The sequence below is a fragment of the Sus scrofa genome, chromosome X (assembly GCF_054392235.1).
Source record: "Sus scrofa isolate SSC_HxYL_T2T_F1_AM1 chromosome X, Sscrofa_HxYL_maternal_Yorkshire_Landrace_v2.0, whole genome shotgun sequence".
Lineage (NCBI taxonomy): Eukaryota > Metazoa > Chordata > Mammalia > Artiodactyla > Suidae > Sus > Sus scrofa.
In genome coordinates, this window is record NC_139401.1 from 73212213 (window position 1) to 73235751 (window position 23539).

A 23539-nucleotide genomic window follows, 5' to 3' on the forward strand; every position below is an offset into this window, starting at 1 on the left:
AATCAATAATATAGGAATCTGAGGAGTTTCTATACATTATTAGTGTACTATTAGAGGAATTAAGAAGGAGTTCCCGTCGTGGCACAGTGGTTAATGAATCCGACTAGGAACCATGAGGTTGCGGGTTCGGTCCCTGCCCTTGCTCAGTGGGTTAACGATCCGGCGTTGCTGTGAGCTGTGGTGTGGGTTGCAGACGCGGCTCGGATCCCTTATTGCTGTGGCTCTGGTGTAGGCCAGTGGCTACAGCTCCGATTGGACCCCCAGCCCGGGAACCTCCACATGCCACGGGAGTGGCCCAAAGAAATAGCAAAAAGACAAAAAAAAAAAAAAAGAAAAAATTCACATTTACTATTGCATCAAAAATAATAAAATACATGTGAAAAAAATTAACCAGGGAGGCGAAAGACCTATACACTGAAAAGTGTAAGACATCGATGAAAGAAATGGAAGACAAAATTAAATGTAAATATATTCCATGTTTATAGATTGGAAAAATTAATATTGTTTAAATGTCCATACTATCCAAAGCAATAGTATAGTCCATACTATAGTATGGTTCATACTATAGACTGAATGAAAGACCTATCAAAATTCCAGTGGTGTATTTCACAGAACTAGAACATGTAATTATAAATTTGGATAGAACCACAAAAGATCCCGAATAATCAAAACAATCTTTAGGAAGAAGAACAAAACTGGGGTTTCATGCTCCCTGAGTTCAAATTGAACTACAAAGCTATAGTAATCAAAACAGTATGGTACTGGTACAAAAACAGATATAAAGATCAATGAAATAGAACTGAAAGCTCAGAAACAATCTCACACATAAGGACAATTAATTTAAAGAAAATGGACAAAGAGCATGCAATAGCAAAATGACAGTCTTTTCAATAAATGGTGTTGGGGAAACTGGATATCCACATGCAAAAGAATAACAGTAGACCACTATCTTACACAATATAAAAATTTAACTTTAAATGAAATAAAAACTTGAATGTAAGATCTAAAATTATAAAATTCTATGTTTATATATATACATTCTTTTTTCTCATACTATCTTCCATCATGTTATATATATCCCAAGAGATTTTGTACAGTTCCCTGTGCTGTACTGTATGACTATGTCACTATGGTATACTGCAGAAATTGACACAACACTATAAATCAACATTACACTAATAAAAAAATAAAATTTAAAAAAATTATAAAATTTCTAAAAGAAAACATAGGTGGTCACCTCACTGCCATCAGTCTTAGAGTGATGTTGTGGTTCTGATTCAAAGGCAAGGGAAACAAAAGCAAAAGGTAAACAAATGAACATTAAACTAACAACCTTCTGCACAGTGAAGGAAACCATCTTAAAAATTAAAAGGCAATGTACTAAATGGGAGAAGATATTTGGAATCAATACATACAAAGAATTTACATACAAGAAAACAAACAATCTGATTAAAAACTTGGTAAGGATCTGAATAGATATTTTTCCAAAGAAGACATACAGATGGCCAAAAGGGATAGGAAAAGATGTTCAACATCATTAATCATTAGGGAAATGCAATCCAAAACCACAATAAGATACCATCTTATACTTGTAAGAATGGTTATTACTGAAAAGACAAGAACTAACAACTGTTGGAGATGATGTGGAGGAAAAATAGCACTTTTACACTGTTGGTGAGATTGAAAATTGGTATTATCACTATGAAAATCTGTATGGAGATTCCTCAAACATTAAGAATGGAACTACCATAAAACCCAGCTATTCCAATTCTGGGTACTTATCTGAAGAATATAAAAATATTAATTAAAAAAATACATGGATTCTCATTGCAGCATTATTTGACATAGACAAAATATGAAAACAACCTAAGTGTCAATCAATGGATGAATGGATAAAGAAGATATAAAACTTCATTCTTTTTCATGGCTAACTTTAAATGGAGTATAATCTATAAAAATATTGAATCTCTATGTTGTATACCTTAAACTAATACAATATTGTAAATAAACTATACTTCAATTAAAAAAGATTATATATACATACACACACATATATACACGTATACACACACAATAGAATACTACTCAGCCATATAAAAGAATGAAGTCCTACCATTTCTTACAACATGGATGAAACTTGATGGTATTATGCTAAGTGAAATAAATCAGATGGAAAAAGACAAATACCTTATGATTTCACTCATATGTGGAATCTAAAAACAAAACAAATAAAGAAACAAAATAAAATGAAAACAAAGTCATAGATACAGCAAACAGATTAGTAGTTACCAGAAGGGAGAAAGTTGGGGGAGCATATGAGATGGATGAAAAACGCTAGGTAAGGTAGCCTTATTGTGATGCAAGGTAACTAGACTTGTAGTGGTGATCATTTTGTAGTGTATACAAATGTTTGATTATAATGCCGTACAACTGAAACTTTTATATTAAAAAAAGTGAGTGAAATAACTGGCACAGATCACTTAAAAATGGAGAAAAAAGGCCTTAAATATGATCACTTTCAATTATATTCCTAATAATGAAGTTTTAATAAATAATAAAACACCTTATAGTGAACATATGTTTTGTATGTGAATGTGTGCATATATAACAAGTATTCAATATATTGGTTTATGGATACGTGGATGCCAAACTGGAGCCACTCCATGTTTTCTTTTTGCACTTTCTCATAAAAGGGGGAAGAGGCTCTTCTAAAGACCACTTGAGAATTTTCTCCCTATTATCAGGTTGGGTATAGTTGGAGAGCTCAGTGAGACAATGATAAAAACATTTAGACATCTGCCCAAAACATATAATATTTTTAACATATGTAAGTTAGTGATAATGATAAGTAGAGTAGGCTACACAGCTAATTATATATTTCTATTCTGTAAAATAAATATCTGTTGGCTCAATTTAAGTGCTATACTTCTGTTGGAAATATTAATAAATGAAAGTTCTGGTTGAGCCTGAATTCCAGTTGTGATATAAAATTCAAATTAACTGGGAGAAATTTGAATGTACTTTCATTTATTAATAGCCATGAAAGTTCATAGTCAAGATACAACCACAAGCCTAAGAGAGAGAAAGAGAAATACTCAACTCGTACAGTTAGCAAACAAACAAAATAGGCTAAACAAAACAAACAACAATGAAACCTTTATATTAATAGGTATGACATTTCTAATTTCAATTTATATTAATAGGTATGTAATTTATAATCTATGTAATTTGTTTATGTGACTGCTTCCTAATGATAACTTGCCAGAATTCAGACTTTGGCCACAACATTTATGTATACATATAATTATTTTATACAGTTTGAAATTCTAAGAATTTGTTCATTTTAATTAATACATTTATATAGCACTTGCTATAGACTCTTAAAAATATTATCTCATTAAATACCCACTTATGGGTGAGTACAGAGGAAGGTACTGTTATCCTCACATTTTACAAAGGAGGCAACTGAGACATAGAAATGTTTATGTAATTTGCCCAAAGCCACACAGTTAATCAGTCACAGACCTCAGTTCGAATATAGGAAAACTGGTTTCAGAGTCCATTTTCTTACCAGCTACAAATGGTGCCTCATCATTTATAAATATTTGTATATATTCATATACATAAAAACATATATATGACATGGAATGTGAGGGCTATTTAAAACCCAGAAGTAAAATGACAAAATTTTAGAGCTAGCAGTGCTATTAAAAGTGATTAGGTTGCTTCCAAGCAACCTAAATGTCCATCAACGATAGATCAGATAAAGAAGATGTGGTACATGGAGTTCCCGTCATGGTGCAGTGGTTAACGAATCTGACTAGGAACCATGAGGTTGCGGGTTCGATCCCTGCCCTTGCTCAGTGGGTTAACGATCTGGCGTTGCCGTGAGCTATGGTGTAAGTCGCAGACGTGGCTCGGATCCTGCGTTGCTGTGGCTCTGGCGTAGGCTGGCAGCTACAGCTCCGATTCGACCCCTAGCCTGGGAACCTCCATATGCTGTGGGAGCGGCCCAAGAAATGGCAAAAAAATAAAAAATAAAAGAAGATGTGGTACATATATACAATAGAATATTACTCAGCTGTAAAAAGAACAAGATAATGCCAGTTCCAAAAACATGGATGGACCTAGAAATTATCATACTAATTTAACTAATTCAGATAGAGAAAGACAAAAGTAATAGGAGATCACTATTATGTGGAATTTAGTTTAAAGTGATAAAAAGAACTTAATAAACAGAAACAAACTCAAAGATTTAGAAACCAAACGTATGGCTAACAAAGCAGAAACATGGTGGGGAAAGATAAATTTGGAGGTTGAGATTAACATAATACACACCACTATATATAAAATAGATAAGAAAAGACTTACTGTATAGCACAGGGAAATCTACTCAATATCCTATAATAACCTATATGGGAAAAGAATCTGGAAAAGAATGGATATATGTATGTAACTGATTCACTTTTCTGTACACCTGAAACTAACATAAAATTTAAGTCAACTATATTCCATTTTTTTAAAGTTATTTGGTTTAACCCACACATTTCAAAGAAATGGAGTCCCAGAAAAATTGACTTACTAAAGGTCACACAGATATTCAATGGCAAAGATGACAAAAGAGCTAAAGCCTTTTCACTTTCAATTAGATATTATATTCATTACACTGTCACATTTGCTATGACTAATCTAAATAAATACATACAGTTTTGAATAAATGGTCAAATGGTCATTTTGCAAAGCTATATGCTTATTCTAGTGATGCTGTTTCACCAAATATGTGCATAAGTAGTTCTTTAAAATTATCTCTGAGACTGATTTGAGCTAATTAAAAAAATGAGTCTTAACACACTGTGGTCATAACTTATCACACATTGCTTTTGGCCAAAATGGCATTTTTAACTTGATCTCTAATTTCATTGTTCAGACTTAGTGACAAATGGCTTTGGCTATTTCCAAAATTCAGTTCCCCTTAAAAGACAAATATTTATTACTACAGGGAATATTCTAAAGTATGTTAGGCAGACTCTGAGTACAATTCTAAAGGAGAGTGGCAAAATTTTTCTGATCATAGGAATATAACTGAAATAAGCATACAGCCTTTCAAAGTGACAGCTTAGGAAAGAAACCCATTTGGATACTTGTTTCCTAATTAGTTTATTTATTTATTTATTTATTTGACATCCATTTTTCCATTTTAAGCCTGTAAATCTCTCAGCAACATTTTATAAACACCAGTGTACTTTTTTTGACATCATTTGCCAGATATCTTTCTAAATATTTTATATTTTATGGTACAACAAATGTTATTTTTCTTATTTTTTTATATAATGATTTATATTTTTTCCATTATAACTGGTTTACAGTGTTCTATCAATTTTCTACTGTATAGCGTGGTGACCCAGTTACACATACATGTACACATTCTATCTTCTCACATTAGCATGCTCCATCATAAGTGACTAGACATAGTTCCCAGTGCTACACAGCAGGATCTCATTGCTAATCCATTCCAAAGGCAAGAGTCTGCATCTATTAACCCCAAGCTCCCCACCCATCCCACTCCCTCCCCCTTCACAAGTCTATTCTCCAAGTCTATGATTTTCTTTTTTGTGGAAAGGTTCATTTGTGCCATATATTAGATTCCAGATATAAGTAATATCATATGGTATTTGTCTTTCTCTTTCTGACTTACTTCACTCAGGATGAGAGTCTCTAGTTCCATCCATGTTGCTTCAAATGGCATTATGTCATTCTTTTTTAAGGCTGAGTAGTATTCCATTGTGTACATATGCCACATCTTCCTAATCCAATCATCTGTCAATGGATATTTGGGTTGCTTCCATGTCTTGAATATTGTAAATAGTGCTGCAATGAACATGTGGGTGCATGTGTCTTTTTCAAGGGAAGTTTTGTCCAAATATATGCCCAAGAGTGGAGTTGTTGGGTCATGTGGTAGTTCTATGTATAGATTTCTAAGGTACCTCCATAGTGCTCCCCATAGTGGCTGTACCAGATTACATTCCCACCAACAATGCAGGAGGGTTCCCTTTTCTCCACACCCCCTCCAGCACTTGTTATTTGTGGATTTATTAATGATGGCCATTCTGACTGGTGTGAGGTGGTATCTCATGGTAGCTTTGTTTTGCATTTCTCTAATAATCAGTGATGTTGAGCATTTTTTCATGTGCTTGTTGGCCATCTCTATATCTTCCTTGGAAAAATATCTGTTCAGGTCTTTTGCCATTTTTTCCATCAGGTTGTTGGCTTTTTTCATTGAGTTGTATAAGTTGTTTGTATATTTTTTCTAATTTTCAATGTACAGTTATTCATTATGAGTACATCAATATGCAATGAATATTCCTTTATTGACATTTTATCCAGAAATATTGCAGTATTCAATTATTAGTTCTGGTAGTTCTCTTTTTTAAGATTCTATTGGATTTTTTAATAAAAAGCCATGTCATTTAGAAATAAAAAAATACTTTTGATTCTTCCTTTCTAATCTGTATGCCTCATTTTGTTTTTCTAGCCTGGTGGCACTAGCAAATTGTACATGTTGCATAGAGGGAAAGAGAGCAGATTTTATTTACTTGTTCTTGATTTTAGAAGGAAAGAATTCAGTCTTTCACATTAAATATGGTTTTACCTCTAGGATTTCCTAGATGTCTTTTATTTATTTTTATTTAAGTATAGTTGGTTTACAATGTTGTGTTAGTTTCTGGGGTACAGCAAAGTGGTTATGTATATATATACAATGTATATGTAATTTTTCAGATTATTTTCCATTATAGTTTAGCAAAAGATATTGAATATAGTCCCCTGTGCTATACTGTAAGAACTTGTTGTTTCTGATAACGTTATTTTTTAAAAAAATATTATCACTGTAGAGAATCCAATATCTTAAATGTTTCAACTCATCGGTGGAGTCTAGAAGTTTAGTGTGTGTGCATGTGTGTGTGTGTGTGTGTGTGTGTGTGTGTGTGTGTGTGTGTATGCACATGCACATTTGCATGCTGATTGTATTTCTTGGATGACTTTTCCCAGATAAAGAAATTCAGATAGGGAATAGGATTCATCCTCCCAGGCAAAACAAATTTATTGGAGATGAATCCCTTGGTGTGATATGTAGGGCATGTGGACAGCGTACTTAAAGAGGGTGTGCAAATAAGGAAGTCAGATAGATAACTAGAACTAAGGGGAAGACAAAGTAGATGAGAACAGTGTTACAGAGAAAGTCAGATGAATGAAATGGCAGTATAAATGGGGGGCATAGAAGAGAAGCAGGGCAGAGGGAGAGAGGGGATTAAAGAAAACTTAAAGCTGAAACTTTGAGTTATTAGTTATATCAGTGATGTGCCCAATATTTGGAAGGACAGGGAAAGAGAAAGGTCTCAGTTTTAGATAATTTACTTCTTATGATTGTTACCCATTTGTTTTAATCTTTCTCTTATCCCATCTGCGAAGTCTTGTCAAAATAACCAATGGGCAGTTAGATAGGTGGATAAGAAGCCAATCACAGAACAAATGATGGAAGCACATTACCATTTGTTGGTCATCTTAAAATAAAAAAAAACTTTACTTCTCATATATGCAATTAAATTGTCACTGATGTCACTCACTGAAACAGTTGGCCCTCCACACTGTCAAAGAGTTGTTTCTCCAATCTCTTTACATCTGACATATACTTAAGTTGGTAAGTATGGGATGGGAAGAGGGCATCTGAACTCAAGTTCTTTTTTGACCTCTCTTAGAGCTAAATGTCATTGTTCTAACACTTTTCAAAATGCTACAAAGAAAACAGGAAGAAATGCAATGAACTCAATCTAAATGAATCTCAGGAAGTGACTAGTCACTTAGTTTTCAGACAAGTGATATAATGTCATCAAAAACCAACCAAATACTGCAAGTAATGCCATTCATTTAAAAAATATTTGTCTTTACTGTCACCAGTTTTGGTTTAGAAGTATCTTCTCTCTTTATCTTTTCACAAGATAAATTTAAAGAAATTATAAATAAATAAATAGCAAGCTTATGCCTAAATTACTTCTAAGCTTTCCCTAAACCTATAAGTATCCAGAAGTTCAGATTTACTCTCTGAGTAGATAAACACAGAAAGGTAAGCAATTGTCCTATGTCAGAAATAAAAGTGAGCAAACCAGCAGGTGAATTTAATAAGAAAAAAATACAATCTTTTCTTAACTGCAGGTTTTGGAAAACAGTGCCTTTTCAACACACTTTCCATGTTTGGTGAGTCCCATGGCTGTGGTTGGGGAGGGACCTGTCATTTCCTGCCCTAAGAAGGCAGCAGATGGTTGTTAAAAAAAAAAAAAGTAAAAATAGCTCCACATTACCACAAATAAGTGTGCTGTACTCCATTTTGCTGTGTGTGTGTGTGTGTGTGTGTGTGTGTGTGTGTGTGTGTGTCTATGTGTGTGGTGGGAGAGTAATACTTTTTAAGCCTGGCTGGCTTTTATTTGCATGTACCTTGATTGTAATAAAACTTAGCTATTTAAATATAAGTTAAAAGCAGATATTTTTTAAAAGGTAGTAAGTGTGTTTTATGTCAAGTACTCTGTCTTAGTTCAGATTTTACAGATAAAGATGGTAAAATTGTAATTGAATGATTTTTTTCAAATGTTAAATTGGCATGGAGCTTGTAGGGGCCACTGTCGATGTGTAGGAAGTGTTTTCTTTTTGACTCCAAAATTTCTTCAATTTTATTCCCAAACACTCATGTGCATACATACTGATTGTTTGGAGGAAACCATGGAGGAAATTATAATCCGTTCAATGGGATGGCATTCAGAGCACTTATTTTATCCATTAGCAGATGACCAATAAGGAAGAGTTAATTTTCCTGTTATAAAAAAGATAATTTTATACAGAAGAAATCAGATGTAATTATCAGTAACTAAAAAAGAAAATTCATTTAAAAGAGGCTTTTGTAATCTCAAAGTGCTTTGTGGTAACCAATATAATGAGTAAAATAATAGCTAGAAATTACTAAATATGTTTTTATATTTTATCACTTGAAGAGCCTTTAAGTGACATATTTCAAAAATTATACAGTATTGGATAATTGAAAAAAAGATTCTACAAACTCTTGTAGGGACATTTGTGTTAAAATTTTAACAGTTCTGCCAAGGAATATTTAGTACAGTCCTGTTCTGAGTGTTGTAAGATATACACAGATGATTAGGACAGAATTCCTACTCTCAAAAAGCTTACAATGTAGTGGTTATATGGACAGTTAATGATACCATCAGACAGGATGAAACACATCATACTGTAATAGATGCACCAGCATTATGCTGTTGGAAATCAAAGGAAGGAATTAGCTTTCCTTCCTAATTCCAATTTGAATGACTCAAAAGAATTTTGGAGGAAGAAATGAGATTATCAAATTTCTCCTTTCTATCAATAACTATTTTTTTTTAACCAAAGTGGGAAAGTGGATATAGAGGACTGGAACTTAAAGACATTCAGACTAAATTAAAAGAAAGAGACATGAAAATGTGCACAATGCATTCAAGTTCAGCCTGGCATGGTGGAAACCTAGGGCATTGGAAGAGTATAAGAGATCAGAGTCATGGAGAAAATAGAGCTTTGAATGACAGATTTTTAGGCTATCACAGGTGAATACTTGAAGGATTTTGCACAAGGGCTTGATATGCTTCAATCTGTATCTGATGAAAGCATCTATAGAAAGATGTTAGTCTAAAATAAGGAAGTTGTTCTATTTAACATAAGGAAATAGGGCTATTGCACATGTCAAAATATTGTAAACAGAGATAAAATATGAATGTTTGTCCCTCTTTCTGAAATATTGTTGAGTGTTACTGACTGTGCTGGGAAGGTGCAAAACATTTTCAATTGCTGGTAAGTATTCCTTATTTGCTTACCTATTCATTTTAGGTAGAAGATGACACTCTATCCTTTGAGTCAAGACAAAATAGAAACTCATAGTCTTTGTAAGAACATCTGCAAAAGACTTTAGAATAAGGGGTTTTCTGGGGTTCTTAGCTATTTTTCAACTCATAATACAGACTGTAAGAACAAGATAATAAAGGGCAACATTGGCTTGTCTTTCATTACATGTCAATCTCTTGAAATATACTTTTCACTCCAGTGAAATAGGAGTCATCAGAAATGAGCCAAATATTATAAACAATGCCAGGCACTGAAAAAGTACTTTATTTACTAGCAGAGCATTATGCAGTGAACACAATATACAAAATTCCAGTCAAATATTGTCCAAGCATCAAGCTTCAGGGGCTGACATAATTCCAGACTTGACTTCAGATGGGGTCTTTGTTCTTTTAGGACACTTCATGCCTGTCCTAGAGAAGAGTAAAATTTTCGATTCTTTGTGAATCTACTGCCTAAAAGACTGGTGTGGGTTGAAGACAGTGTCATATGAAATGATACCATAGGACCTAATTTTCACCACCTCTTTTCAATCAATATATATGATGCCATATCATATAAATGTGACAACAGTTCTGATGAGGACCTACAATATAATTTGATGTTTGATGTTTCATTCCTGGAGCATCCTTGTTCCAGAATTGGTGTAGAGTCAACATCCAAGTGAACATGTTATCACCTGGTTTTTGGATCATGGGTAGAGTAGATTTGGCACAAGTGTCGACTCTTCCATCTTCATCCCTGTAACCTTCCTTTTGGAGACAGATTCAGGGAAACTGATATTTTGTCCCTCTAATACTTTACTGTCATAACACTTTTCTCAAATATGGTGACTTAGAAAGGAAGAAGAGTCTGGGTAGGAGATGCATTAGCAGTGACATGCAACTCTCTTTGCTTCTACCTAAGCCAAGGTGTACCTGCCACACAGTTTCCATAACTGCTTAAAAATTAGTCAAGGAATCCAGTCAGCTTATTTTTTTTTTTTATTTTACCACTGTACAGCAAGGGGGTCAGGTTATCCTTACATGTATACATTACAATTACAGTTTTTCCCCCACCCTTTGTTCTGTTGCAACATGAGTATCTAGACATAGTTCTCAATGCTATTCAGCAGGATCTCCTTGTAAATCTATTCTAAGTTGTGTCTGATAAGCCCAAGCTCCCGATCCCTCCCACTCCCTCCCCCTCCCATCAGGCAACCACAAGTCTCTTCTCCAAGTCCATGATTTTCTTTTCTGAGGAGATGTTCATTTGTGCTGGATATTAGATTCCAGTTATAAGTGATATCATATGGTATTTGTCTTTGTCTTTCTGGCTCCTTTCACTCAGTATGAGATTCTCTAGTTCCATCCATGTTGCTACAAATGGCATTATGTCATCCTTTTTTATGGCTGAGTAGTATTCCATTGTGTATGTATACCACCTCTTCCGAATCCAATCATCTGTCGATGGACATTTGGATTGTTTCCATGTCCTGGCTATTGTGAATAGGGCTGCAATGAACATGCGGGTGCATGTGTCTCTTTTAGGTAGAGTTTTGTCCATATAGATGCCCAAGAGTGGGACTGCAGTGTCATATGGAAGTTCTATGGATAGATTTCTAAGGTATCTCCAAACTGTTCTCCATAGTGGCTGTACCAGTTTACATTCCCACCAGCAGTGCAGGAGGGTTCCCTTTTCTCCACAGCCCCTCCAGCACTTGTTATTTGTGGATTTATTAATGATGGCCATTCTGACTGGTGTGAGGTGGTATCTCATGGTAGTTTTGATTTGCATTTCTCTTATAATCAGCGATGTTGAGCATTTTTTCATGTGTTTGTTGGCCATCTGTATATCTTCTTTGGAGAAATGTCTATTCAGGTCTTTTGCCCATTTTTCCATTGATTGATTGGTTTTTTTTGCTGTTGAGTTGTATAAGTTGCTTATATATTCTAGAGATTTTATTTTTTGATGACACTTCAGGGTCAATAGCTAGAAAGATACCTCTAAGAGCCAAGAGTTTCCAGAAGACTCAGTTTGCTTCTACTAACCAGAAGGTCTATGCTGCTAGAAGAATTATAGGAATACAGTAATTGTTCCTGGAATGTGGTCACTCTTTGGACAGTGACTCAAAGATTTTGAGTTGTTTTTGAAGTGAGGGATAAAGTAAACTCCTTTAGAATCTTGCTTAATTTATAGGATCCATTTTCTAAGCATAGAAAACATGGTAGAAGATTGAAAAGTATCCAACCAAAATCCTGTTCAGAGAAGATGTGCTACCAAAAGCCAGAAAATAAGATAGGTTGAACAAAGACAAAACTGCCACTAGAAGAGGCTTATATTTAATCATCTGGGAGAGCAGTGTCTAGTGTCTTGCACCCTTTTGCCCCCCCCCCAAAGCCTGATTGAAGCACAGTGCATATTAACTGCCACTTAAAATCCAAGATTAAGGTCCCCATTTATTAGATTAATTGCTGTGTTCTTGGGATATCAAATTTTCTTTGGGAGTTGTTCAGAGTAATTGCTGAAGGATCTATGAGTAGTTTTAAAGGTAATTCCTAAGGGTTAAACAGTTCCTTTTTACCACTCATATTTTAGTATTTAAATATAATTTTAAATAAATTTCTTTTTTAAAAAATTATGGCTGCATCTGTGGCATATGGAAGTTCCTGGGCTAGGGATTGAATTGGAGCTGCAGCTGAAGCCTATGCATCAGGCAAGTTAACACCAGATCTGAGCTGTATCTGTGACATACGCTGAAGCTTGCAGCAATGCCAGATCCTTAACCCATTGACCAAGGCCAGGGATTGAACCTGCATCCTCACAGAGAAAGTACTGTGTCCTTAAACTTCTGAGCCACAATAGGGACTCCACATTTTAAATAATTTTAAGTAATTTTCATTATGCAGTTTCTGAAGACCCTAGTGTCTGTTGAGAGGTTTCCATATTGTGGTTTTATTTTTAAAAACAAAATGCTATTGCTTTGTATACTATACTGTGGAGAAAAATGACCCCAAATTACAAGTAAAACACAAATAACTATGGGGTAGTGGGAAAACTACTAAGCACCAGGAGTAGAAAGAGCAGATACATTGAGCTGAAAGGCAAAGGATGCAAAAGCTCTGATGTCTATTACATATATTTCAGAAATTATGAGTTTGTGTGAGGTACTGACATTCCAGAAGTAAAATTACCTGGTTTAAATTACTGGACTCCATCTTTAAAGGTGGGAGTCTAAAATTCCAAGCCTAAACTTTCTCTATAAGACAAAAGGCTTATCCTTAAGAAAAAGAAGTTTGGGCCCCAGCCAAAAAGAGGGAAATGATTTTTTTTCCTTTCTTTTTTCTTAAAGAAGGGCTTTTGGCAATCCATGAAATTACACCACTTTAGGTAGCCACCTACACCCCCAATCAAGGCTAACCCTGGTGTGAGGCCCTTGAGACAGGTTTAATTTTCCACTTCACTCTTGTTCTTTCTACCAGAACCCATAAGGTTGGTTTATTCCTCCACTTTCACAGACTATTAATCCTGTGAAGCAGTGGATAGGGCACACTCTCAAAGAGAAAATTGTAAGAAATAGAACAGCAAAAAAGTTAAAAGGGCCAGAAGGACCTGATTATCTTGGACCTTAGTTTATTTTATGTGAGCATGGAAGGTTATAAATTTCCTTTTCTTAAAAAAAAATCCCCCTTCTTGTCCAAATGCTCATGTCTGTCTGAGACACAAGGCAAACATTCACAAAGAGCTGAGGAAAATCCCCACAGCTGTGTCAGCACTGAGAACAGGAAATACATACAGTTTTCCCACTGTAACATAACTTCTGATCTTCTCGTCACTTCTTCAAGTGAAAATATTTTAAATGGAACTTTTAAAATGGAACTTTGTAAAATTGTGACTAATGTTTTAAACAGAAAATTAATGTATATACCACATGTTAGCCCTGGCATCACATTTTGAGAAGCCCTGATTGACACCTATAAATCATATGTATAAGAGAAAAAACCTGAGAGGTAGGAGATATATAAGAATGAACTAACATTTTTTAATGGATTAGGGGATCAAGAAAGTGAATAGCAGCTAAAGTAATTGCTAATTATCAGTACAGCTTTCAACAGCTTCTGCAGTCACCCAATCCCAATATCAATTGGTGTGCCCTGGTCTCTAGGATATGAAATAATTGCAAACTAAGATATTTGAGGAAAGGCAACATGACTGGGTCTTATTCACTGGTGATGTGAGATTGAGTGATGGCCTTCCTTCTTTCTGTAAGTAATTAAAAGTGTACCACTCAGAGTAGAGGGAGAAGGCATACAAACTACTGAGGAGGAAATGGGCCTCAGACCCCAGCAGAGACAATAAGACTCAGCTAAGTGAAACTTACTGGCAAAATAATAACCAAATAACTGCTTTGTCCACACGCAGGTATTTCTTCCCCTCACGAAGCTGTCTTATCAGGGAATGGTAGATGTCAAATATAAGATGTCAAATATAAGTTGGCAGCCTAACTGGATGTGGCATCTATGCAGAACACCAATCTTTAAAATAAAAATTCTAATGGAACATTTTTCCTAGGAGAATTAATAAGGCAAAATCTTTCTAAAGTATTTGCTTATTCAACTGTAGTCAGCTCTTTACTTAGATACAGTTGTTGGACAGCTTTCCTGGAAAGACTGTAAGCTATTTGACTTTAAAGATTTCAAATGGAAAAAGAAGCCCTGAGATTTGCTGTGTGCTGATCAGAATCGGAACAAATTTCTTCTGCCCTCTTCTATTCAATATTTGTGACTCCTCATGTATCATAAGGGTATTATTGCCTCCCATATAAAGGTACACTCCTTATTCTGCCCCACATTATTTTCAGTCACCTGCAGCTATGTCTGATTTTTCTTGGCTTACTAAAGTGTGTACCTAACCAGAATTCTAAAATAAATTTGGCTTTTGAGCAAGTGGTTGTCTTTGACTGCTCTGGGCAAAGCTCCACATCCCAAAATATAGTCTCTGCTTGCCACTAATAAATCTCAAAGACCATCATTATAAATTAAATCTTTTAAGAATCTAGTATTTTAAATAATTCACTTTCCTTTATTAATATACAGAAATGCATTTTGATGTGGGAAAGTCTAACATCTCCATAGACAATAGCAACTTATTCAAAAGAAGCTCAGTAAAATAACACAGAAAACTATCCCCAATATTCATTTGAAATAGTTTTTCCCTGAAATAAACAACTAAAGACAAAATATTGGTTGAAAACACTCTTGAACCATATCATGGGTACAATTTCGTGAAGCTTCAAGTTCAGATAAACTGATAATACTCATAAATCAAAATATAACTTCCAAGAAGAACTACACATGAAATAGTTTCTGGCCTGGAGATTGTTGGGAATAAGGCCGAATTCAGGCCATCAGTTTTGTTTTTTTCTCTTATTTTTTTCCAGTTCTCAAAGAGAAAGGTCAAGTAAGAATAAGCTCTTTAAGCAAGAAAAAAACTTTCCTGAAAGAATCTGACATGATCCTACAAAGAAATATATCATTTTAAACTTGGAGTCTTCCAACATCTACTATAATGGATTCTTTCCTGAGAAAGAGAAATCTGGAAAAAAAAATAATATGGTCTGAAAAAAAATGCCTCCTTCATCTTTTGTCTCCATTTCTCTTAGATAATAGAGTGTTTATGTTAATTATAGCACAGTTAACTAGGGTTTTTCTTTCCATGTTTAAAAGCCTTTTTAATCGTCTTAAGCAAATTTTCCTAGTAGAAAATAGTGTTATCTAAACAAAGGGAAACTATTATTTAAGTTCTCTCAGGAGGAAGCCAGAAAAAAAATCTTAAAGGAGATGCTCTATTCAGGAGCATTTCAAGGTCACAATTTAGGATATACAGATAAAATGCATTAAAATGTGGCCAATGAGGAAGTGATCAAAAGGAAAAATACAGACTTCAGGAGGGTAGTCTTTACTTTAAGTTCATGTCACTTTTGCAAACATATTCCTAATATTTAGTTGGTTCCCCTCTTCTGCTTAAAAAATACACTGTACATTGCCTATAATTACATTTTTCATATTGTACAGCAATTATCATTGTCCCTCACTAGATGATAAGATCTAAGAAGACAGAGATCATGTGCCTTTTCTCACTGACTATATCTTCAGTAGAAAGCATGATGCCTGGCAAATGAACAACTCTGAATAAATATTTGTTGAATAAACATTAGATGAGGCCAACACATTCCAAACATGGCTCTAGGAGTTCCAGGGTATATAGAAGTATATAAGACTCAGCCTCTGACTTCAAGGCCTTCTGGCCTAGTTGTGGTGAGGTGGGGGTAAAAAGGGAAGTAGAGACATAAATAAGACACAGACAGAAGTTACTAACCAAAAAGTAGAAGTAAATGCTTTAAAATAGGTATAATGTAATTTTAAAAAGGGGCTTGGATAACAGTGTTGTGTTAACCACAAAAGTTTTCATGAGCAACAGGAAATTGAGAAAGTCTTCACAACTAAGTAGGACTAATATGCAAAAAAGATATTCCAAGCTAAGGTCGCAAAATGAGCAAGTGCTATTTGTGGGGGAAGAAAAAGTCAGTTTGAATGATATGGCACTCTTTTGGCTGGAGTTCTGGACATGTTAGGAGAGCAGTGGAAGACAAAGCCCTAAAGGTAGATGTCACTGTATTCAAGCAAGCCACTGGTTGCCAAACTATGCATTTTGTGATTTCTTGGGCAATAGAAAGCTATTAATGATTTTTAAAGAGCATATATTAAGGAAAAAATCTGACAGCATTATATAGAATGGAACAGGAAAAAATAAGAGACAGGGAGATTAAGTAATAAGGTCCTGAACTAGAAGAGAAACAATACATAATACGGTTATGAGAAATAATGCAGTAGCATAAAATAGTATTAATAATATTAGTTATAATACCTAATGTTTGTGAGCACTTATTATATACCATACACTCTACTAAATGAATCACATACAGCAGCTCAATTAATCCTCACACTGACTCTCTAAGTTAGGTACTCTGATTATTCTCATTGAGAAATGAGAAATTCAAGAATTTCTCAATGAGAAATTCAGGAATCAGAGAGGTTTAGTGAAATACTGGAAGTCACAGAGCTATTAATTAAAAGAGCAAGAATTTAAACCCAGGTAATTCTGACTCCTAAGCATACATTATTTCCCTCTCTAGTATGCTATCTTCCCCTTAGGAACTTATTTGAAAGTTGGAAATAAATAACCAAGAGTCAATGTCTCCAAGACTTTGAGAAAACCTGGGAAAACATTGGTGAACTTAATAGCAATGACAAAGTCAGGAGCAGAAACTTGTTTGAAGTTTTGAAAGATTATTTTTGTATGAGATATGTTGATATTTATGGTCAAATGATTTTTATTTACTGAAATTATTTCATTCAACAAATACTAAACACTTTGTGTCTTCTACAGTCCTTAGTTCTGTTATACAGTGAGGAAACAAAACACACAAGAATCCTTGTCATTATGGACTTTACATTTTTGTAGGGAAAATATATAAAAACAAAATAAGTAAGTAAAAATCAAAGAGTATAGTCGTTAAAACTGACAATGGATAGAATAAATACTGAAAAGAAATGTGGAGTGTTCGAGGAGACCTGCAGTTTTAAGTAGGAAAATCAGGAAACACCTCATAAAAGGCGCCAATGGAATAAAGATCTGAAGGCGATGAGGGAGTAAAACAAATAAATAACTAGACTAAATCATTTCAGGCACAGGAAACTGCCAACTCAAATGCTTGAATATTCTTGGTCTATTCACATGACAGAAAGAAGCAAAGTTGCTGGAGCAGAGTACAAGGGGGAGAATCTTAAGAGGTAAAGTCAGGAGAGTAACCAGGAGCTAGATCATGTAGGATGATCTGTAAAGACTTTGGATTTTTCCACTGAGTGAAATGAAAAGGTATTAGAATTTTTTTTATCAGTGAGACAACATGATCTGACAAGATATGACATATTTTAAATAAATAGAAAAGATAATTTTAGATTCATATATTAAAATTTTGAAGTGATGATGAATTAGCTCAGAGAAAAGGTTAGATAGACATAGATATAGATATAGATAGATATAGATATAGATATAGATATAGATAGAAAGAACCCTTCAGCTCAAGATGGACATATGTATTTAAGAGTCATTGGCTGCAATCGGAGAGGTGAATGTTCACTAAAGGTTGATTGGATATATATTTGTAAACATGATTTCCAATCAGTGACATTAGCAAGTGATGACTTTTATTTAAATAGTTAAAGGAAGCTTAAAACCCAGGGCTTTTGACTTTTTGGTCTGCCACCTAATTTTGCCTGTTACCTAATCAAAATAATTTCCTGTAGGACTATTTCAAAGATTTATTTCAGTTTGGGAGCTGAACAACCTCTAATTTTAACCACTCTTTCACTGGTTTATGTTCTTTACAGTTGTGTCTCTTTGTATTTTAAAACACCATCTCTCTGCTTCCTTATCTGAGAAATTCCAAGTATTTAACCTCTTCTATATGAAAGCATAGTTTACATAATTTATCAGGATGTTATTAAAGTGTACACCGTATCTTTGAACAAAATGTGCTACTTTACTTACCAGGCAATTGAGGCCAAATAATAACAATGACAATTTCTTCAGGGGCTGAATCAAGCCCAGTTCAAACCAAACAGATCTGTTAATCCTCATGGATTTGATAATCCAAAGCAGGTGATTTTATAATTCCTAGTTCTTTTTGTTTTTTTCTCACATATCTTTCATCAGTTAAGTCCTCCTGGATTTCAACAACCTTGGGACAACTATCCAGGTCCTTAAGTTAAAATTTGTTTTAGAACAAAGGTCATAGACCTAGCTGAGTCAGCTTTCTGGGGATTTTGATTCTCTGTACTAGTGCCATGGTCTGTTGTCTTGGATAATTGAGAGGGGACTAAATGACCCATGTTAATGGGAGTATTTAGAGAAGCTGATTACTTACTTATTTTCAGACATCTGGGAAAGATTTGAACCAAATAGGTGGCTCCTATCTGATGGCTTAAGGACAAATATTAGGTTGGCTATATCTGAATCATATGGGGAGCTTTTTAAAAATAAAAATTTCAGACCCTACAAACTCAATCAGAATCTCTAAAGGAGCTATCAGAAAATCTATGGAAAGCTATATTTTTAAAAATTTCCCCAGATGAGTCTGATAATTAGTGATGTTTATAAAACAATGGTCTATATCAAAGCCTCTCAAATGTTAATATGCATAAGAATCGCTTGTGGTTCTTCTTAAACTGCAGATTGTGATGCAGCAGGTCCCAGATGGGACCTGAGATTCTCCTTTTCTAATAAGCTCTGAAATAATGCTGGTTCATGGATCACATTTTGAGTACTAAGAGGCTAGATTACCTCTCAGGTTCTCTCTAGTTATACTCTCTTGTGATTCTAAAGTGCCTTATGGAAATTGTGACTCATAACTCTCACTCATATCAAAACTTTCCATTAAAGATAATAGATTTTTCTACACATAGGATTTTTTTTTCAAGAAGTGCTAGATAATAATTGGCTTAATATTTTTCACTTGCAGCTCTGCCTTTGTTTCTCAAATTTTAATTTTCGACACATAACTGAAAAAAAATCTCAGAAAGCTGACCCATCCAAGTTAATCACCTCTGAAGAGTTGTGGACCCACTGAGTGCTAAAGCAAACCTTTCTTATATGTGAGCCAAAAAAAAAAAAAAAAAAAGAAAAAGAAAAACAGCCTGCCAACCACTGGTAAAGAGATGGCTATCATCATATGGGAATTTGAAGAGCTTCTATATGGCACATTCATGATTGAAATGGGAGAGGATCAACTGTCATGATGTCCCCAAAGACCATTTAACTGAGTAAACAAGAAAGGAAAATTATAAAGACTTGTCAGCTATGTTTGCACATGAGACTTCCATAAAGTTACTATAGACAAATCTAAAATAAATATGCTGATAATTCTTTGAAAACCCCCCAAATCATGGAAAGAGTCTCAGACCAATGCAGTAAAAAAGAGGTTATTCTATACTCAATCTCTCCAACCCATCAATGACTAGTCTTTTAGAAAGAGCAGCTGTAGATTATAAATCAGAACCAACATTTGGTAAAGATAGTTTCTCTGGAAAGAAACATGTCTGCTAATGATACATGTCCTGGGACAGATGGAGCAAATACAGATTTTCGATACTTTATCTATGCAGTGACATACACTGTCATTCTTGTGCCAGGTCTCATAGGAAACATATTAGCCTTGTGGGTATTTTATGGCTATATGAAAGAAACCAAAAGGGCTGTGATATTCATGATAAATCTAGCCATTGCTGACTTACTACAGGTCCTCTCCCTGCCATTGAGGATCTTTTACTATTTGAATCATGACTGGCCCTTTGGGTCTGGCCTTTGCATGTTTTGTTTCTACCTTAAATATGTCAACATGTATGCAAGCATCTATTTCTTGGTCTGTATAAGTGTGCGAAGATTTTGGTTTCTCCTATACCCCTTTCGCTTCCATGACTGTAAACAGAAATATGACCTATATATCAGCATTGTTGGCTGGCTGATAATCTGCCTTGCCTGTTTGCTGTTTCCCCTCCTCAGAAGCAGTGATGACACTCCTGGCAACAAAACCAAATGCTTTGTGGATCTTCCTACGAGGAATGTCAATTTGGCCCAGTCTGTTGTCATGATGACCATTGGAGAGTTGATTGGGTTTGTTACCCCTCTTCTGATAGTCCTATATTGTACCTGGAAGACAGTTTTATCACTGCAAGATAAATATCCTGTAGCCCAAGACCTTGGAGAGAAAAAGAAAGCCTTGAAGATGATTCTAACCTGTGCAGGTGTTTTCCTAATTTGCTTTGCACCTTATCACTTCAGTTTTCCTTTAGATTTCTTGGTCAAGTCCAATGAAATCAAAAGCTGCCTAGCCAGAAGGGTGATTATAATATTTCATTCTGTTGCCTTATGTCTTGCTAGTCTGAATTCTTGCCTTGACCCAGTCATATACTACTTCACCACTAATGAGTTCAGAAGACGACTTTCAAGACAAGATTTGCATGATAATATAAAACTCCATGCAAAATCATTTGTGAGCAACCATATCACTTCTACTCTGAGAAATGAAGTATGTTAGATGGAAAAAAATCTGAATGTGGGCTGAAATGTAAGAATATCAGAACAGATTTGCATACCCCAAGCCACTGGGCAGTAATCACTGGAAGAACTCACAGCTTTTTAGGTATGCTATATCTTACCTATATGACAAATTCACATCTTCATAATACAGCCTATGTAGATGTGGAGATATCCATGTAGTAATTTGTCCTCAAGTCTTTAGGACTATAAAATTCCAGTGACATCCTATGCACATGCTCTCAACTATGGTCAGCAGTTTTATCTTTGAACCTAGGACACAGAGATACTATTAGCTTGGAGTCATTTTAAGCACTTAGTTTTGTTACAATGGTCACTGTGTTTCTTTGTATTTAGAGGCAATGTAGTTGTCTCTTTATACTAGTAATCACAGTTTATATCAAAATATCATATTTTAGTTGCCTTTGAGTAGGATGGACAGTATATCATTCTGTGAAGATAAATGTTATAAACATTGGACTCTTTTTTATCTCCCATATGTGATTACACTCCAGGGTTTGAAGACTAGAATAGCTATTTCCTTCATTTCAGAGTCAGTATGAAAAATCATTTGTCACATCTATTATTAGAATGGAAAATATGAACTCAGGCCTCTGGTATGTTTAAAGTAAGAACAAGAAACAAATTCGCATACTCTCTATGACTGTATAAAATGCCGTATTTAATCTACCCATGGAAGGTGGTTCAACAAATGTGGCTCAAATTGTCTCTAAGGGTCCAGGAGAAAGCAGATAGGTGATAATCATAGTTTTGGTTCTCTTAAATGATATCCAAAGAACACCTCTGGAGATATATGGATCTGCCTAGTAGGAGAAATGTCCACCATGCTTCTAGAGTGACGCTGAGGTACCTCTGACATGTTATTGCAATTTTTGAGCCTATGGAAAAAGTAATGCACTAGGTTTAGTCCATAGCAAAAAAAATGAAATTATTTCTTAACTTTAATTTAGGTGGCAACTGTCAAGCTACATTCACAAGCCAGATTAAGGTTTGGAGGCAGCTAGGCATGTGGACCCTAGAGTCTTTAGTAATATTTATGGTCCAGGTTTGCCCTAGTCATATGATTCTAAGGCCGACACATCCTTCCTCCCAGCATCTGGGGAAGTCAATTCTTTCCCCTTTTGAGAAAAGTATAGACAATTAATTTTGGCCACAATGGACACCCGTTACAATGCCTTACCTGCTACAATTTAGTACTAATATGCAGGAAACAGGATTGAGTAGTAACTAAACCTGGGGCCTTAAATATTAGAATACCTTGAAACATGTTTTAGCAAAAATCTTTAACTTTTAAACCATGCTCTAATTAAAATCTGTGTGCTATATAATGAAGAAACATTCTATTTTTTATCCGGAACAAATGTGAAAATCAAAAAAGAGCTCCATAATGTTTATAGGAAGGGAATTGATTTAGGCACACTGTTGTGATACCAATATGTTTAGGGAAAAACTGGTGAAATCAAAATGAATTCTAGTATCTAAGATGAGTGGAAATTTTTATAATGTTTTCTCTTGATAAGTGGTGATTTTGTTTGTACTTTGTTATTAAAAAATACCCTATTAGAAGACTGACTTTGTGCTGCTAGCAGTAGTGTATGTATTTATCTTCTAATTATTCATTGTAAGGTATGTATTTTGATGTGTTAAGTGAGTTCTAAGTGAGTGTTAATTTTTTTCTTAAATGGGTAACTGTAACTATGCCTGGTCTGTTTGCTTTAATTTGTGTTTGAATAAAATTTGGTATTTTAACAGGATGGGAAGTAATAATTTTGTGGGTAATTGTAATGAAAGAGACTTATCTATACTGTATGTTTTTACTACTTTTTAGATTAACATGAATTATACTTCTTAGGATCATTTTGGAGACCAATGTTTTAATTTCAGAAACATAATAATTTCTCTTTAAAAACATCTTTTTTTTTGAGGGGAGGGAAATATTTCCAGGAGATTACTGAATGTCTTAGAGAAGATGTTGAGGTTCTAGCCTAACATTTCAGATAGCCCTTGAAAATAATTTATAGCATTTGAGGAAAGGACAGAGAGCACAAGTGTCCAGTATTCTTATACTGCTTAGCTAGGACCTCCCCTTCTCTTTAGGCCTGCCCATCTAAGTTTGTATTCAGTGCTGTGATTTACTTTATCAGCCCCATGTCCCCACAATATGTTTTGTATTCTGTCCTATTCTCATGTTCTAGTCAGTAATCTGATAAATTTATTCACACTAAATACTAGTGATTAACGTTAGCTTAATATTTATTTGCCCAGGAATATCTGAATTCTAGGCCTTAAGGATAAACTTTAACTCAAAATATAAACCCCTCACTTTTAATGGAGGGATGAAAGACACTGAAGCAGACTGGAAAGGAAGATATTTTGAAGAAAGTGGATTTTACAGCCGTGTCTTTCAGATTACATGTAGTAAGAGATCATCTACTTTGCTTACCATAATGGG

At 34.7% G+C, this 23539-nt stretch overlaps 1 protein-coding gene across 5 annotated transcripts in view; it reads left to right on the forward strand.

Moving 5' to 3' along the window:
• GPR174 (G protein-coupled receptor 174) overlaps positions 1–22841 on the forward strand; it is a 35292-nt gene extending 12451 nt beyond the window's left edge. For 3 of the 5 annotated variants that reach the window (XM_013986260.3, XM_021080858.2, XM_021080859.2), the window contains one exon: positions 19493–22841. In XM_013986260.3, the coding sequence (XP_013841714.1) occupies positions 20066–21067 (1002 nt within the window). In that variant the 5' untranslated portion in view covers positions 19493–20065 and the 3' untranslated portion in view covers positions 21068–22841. Of the gene's footprint in view, positions 1–8208; positions 8251–19492 lie in introns of all 5 variants that reach the window. The other 2 variants (XR_014835663.1, XR_014835662.1) reach the window with 1 other exon arrangement.
• The last annotated feature ends 698 nt before the right edge of the window (positions 22842–23539 follow it).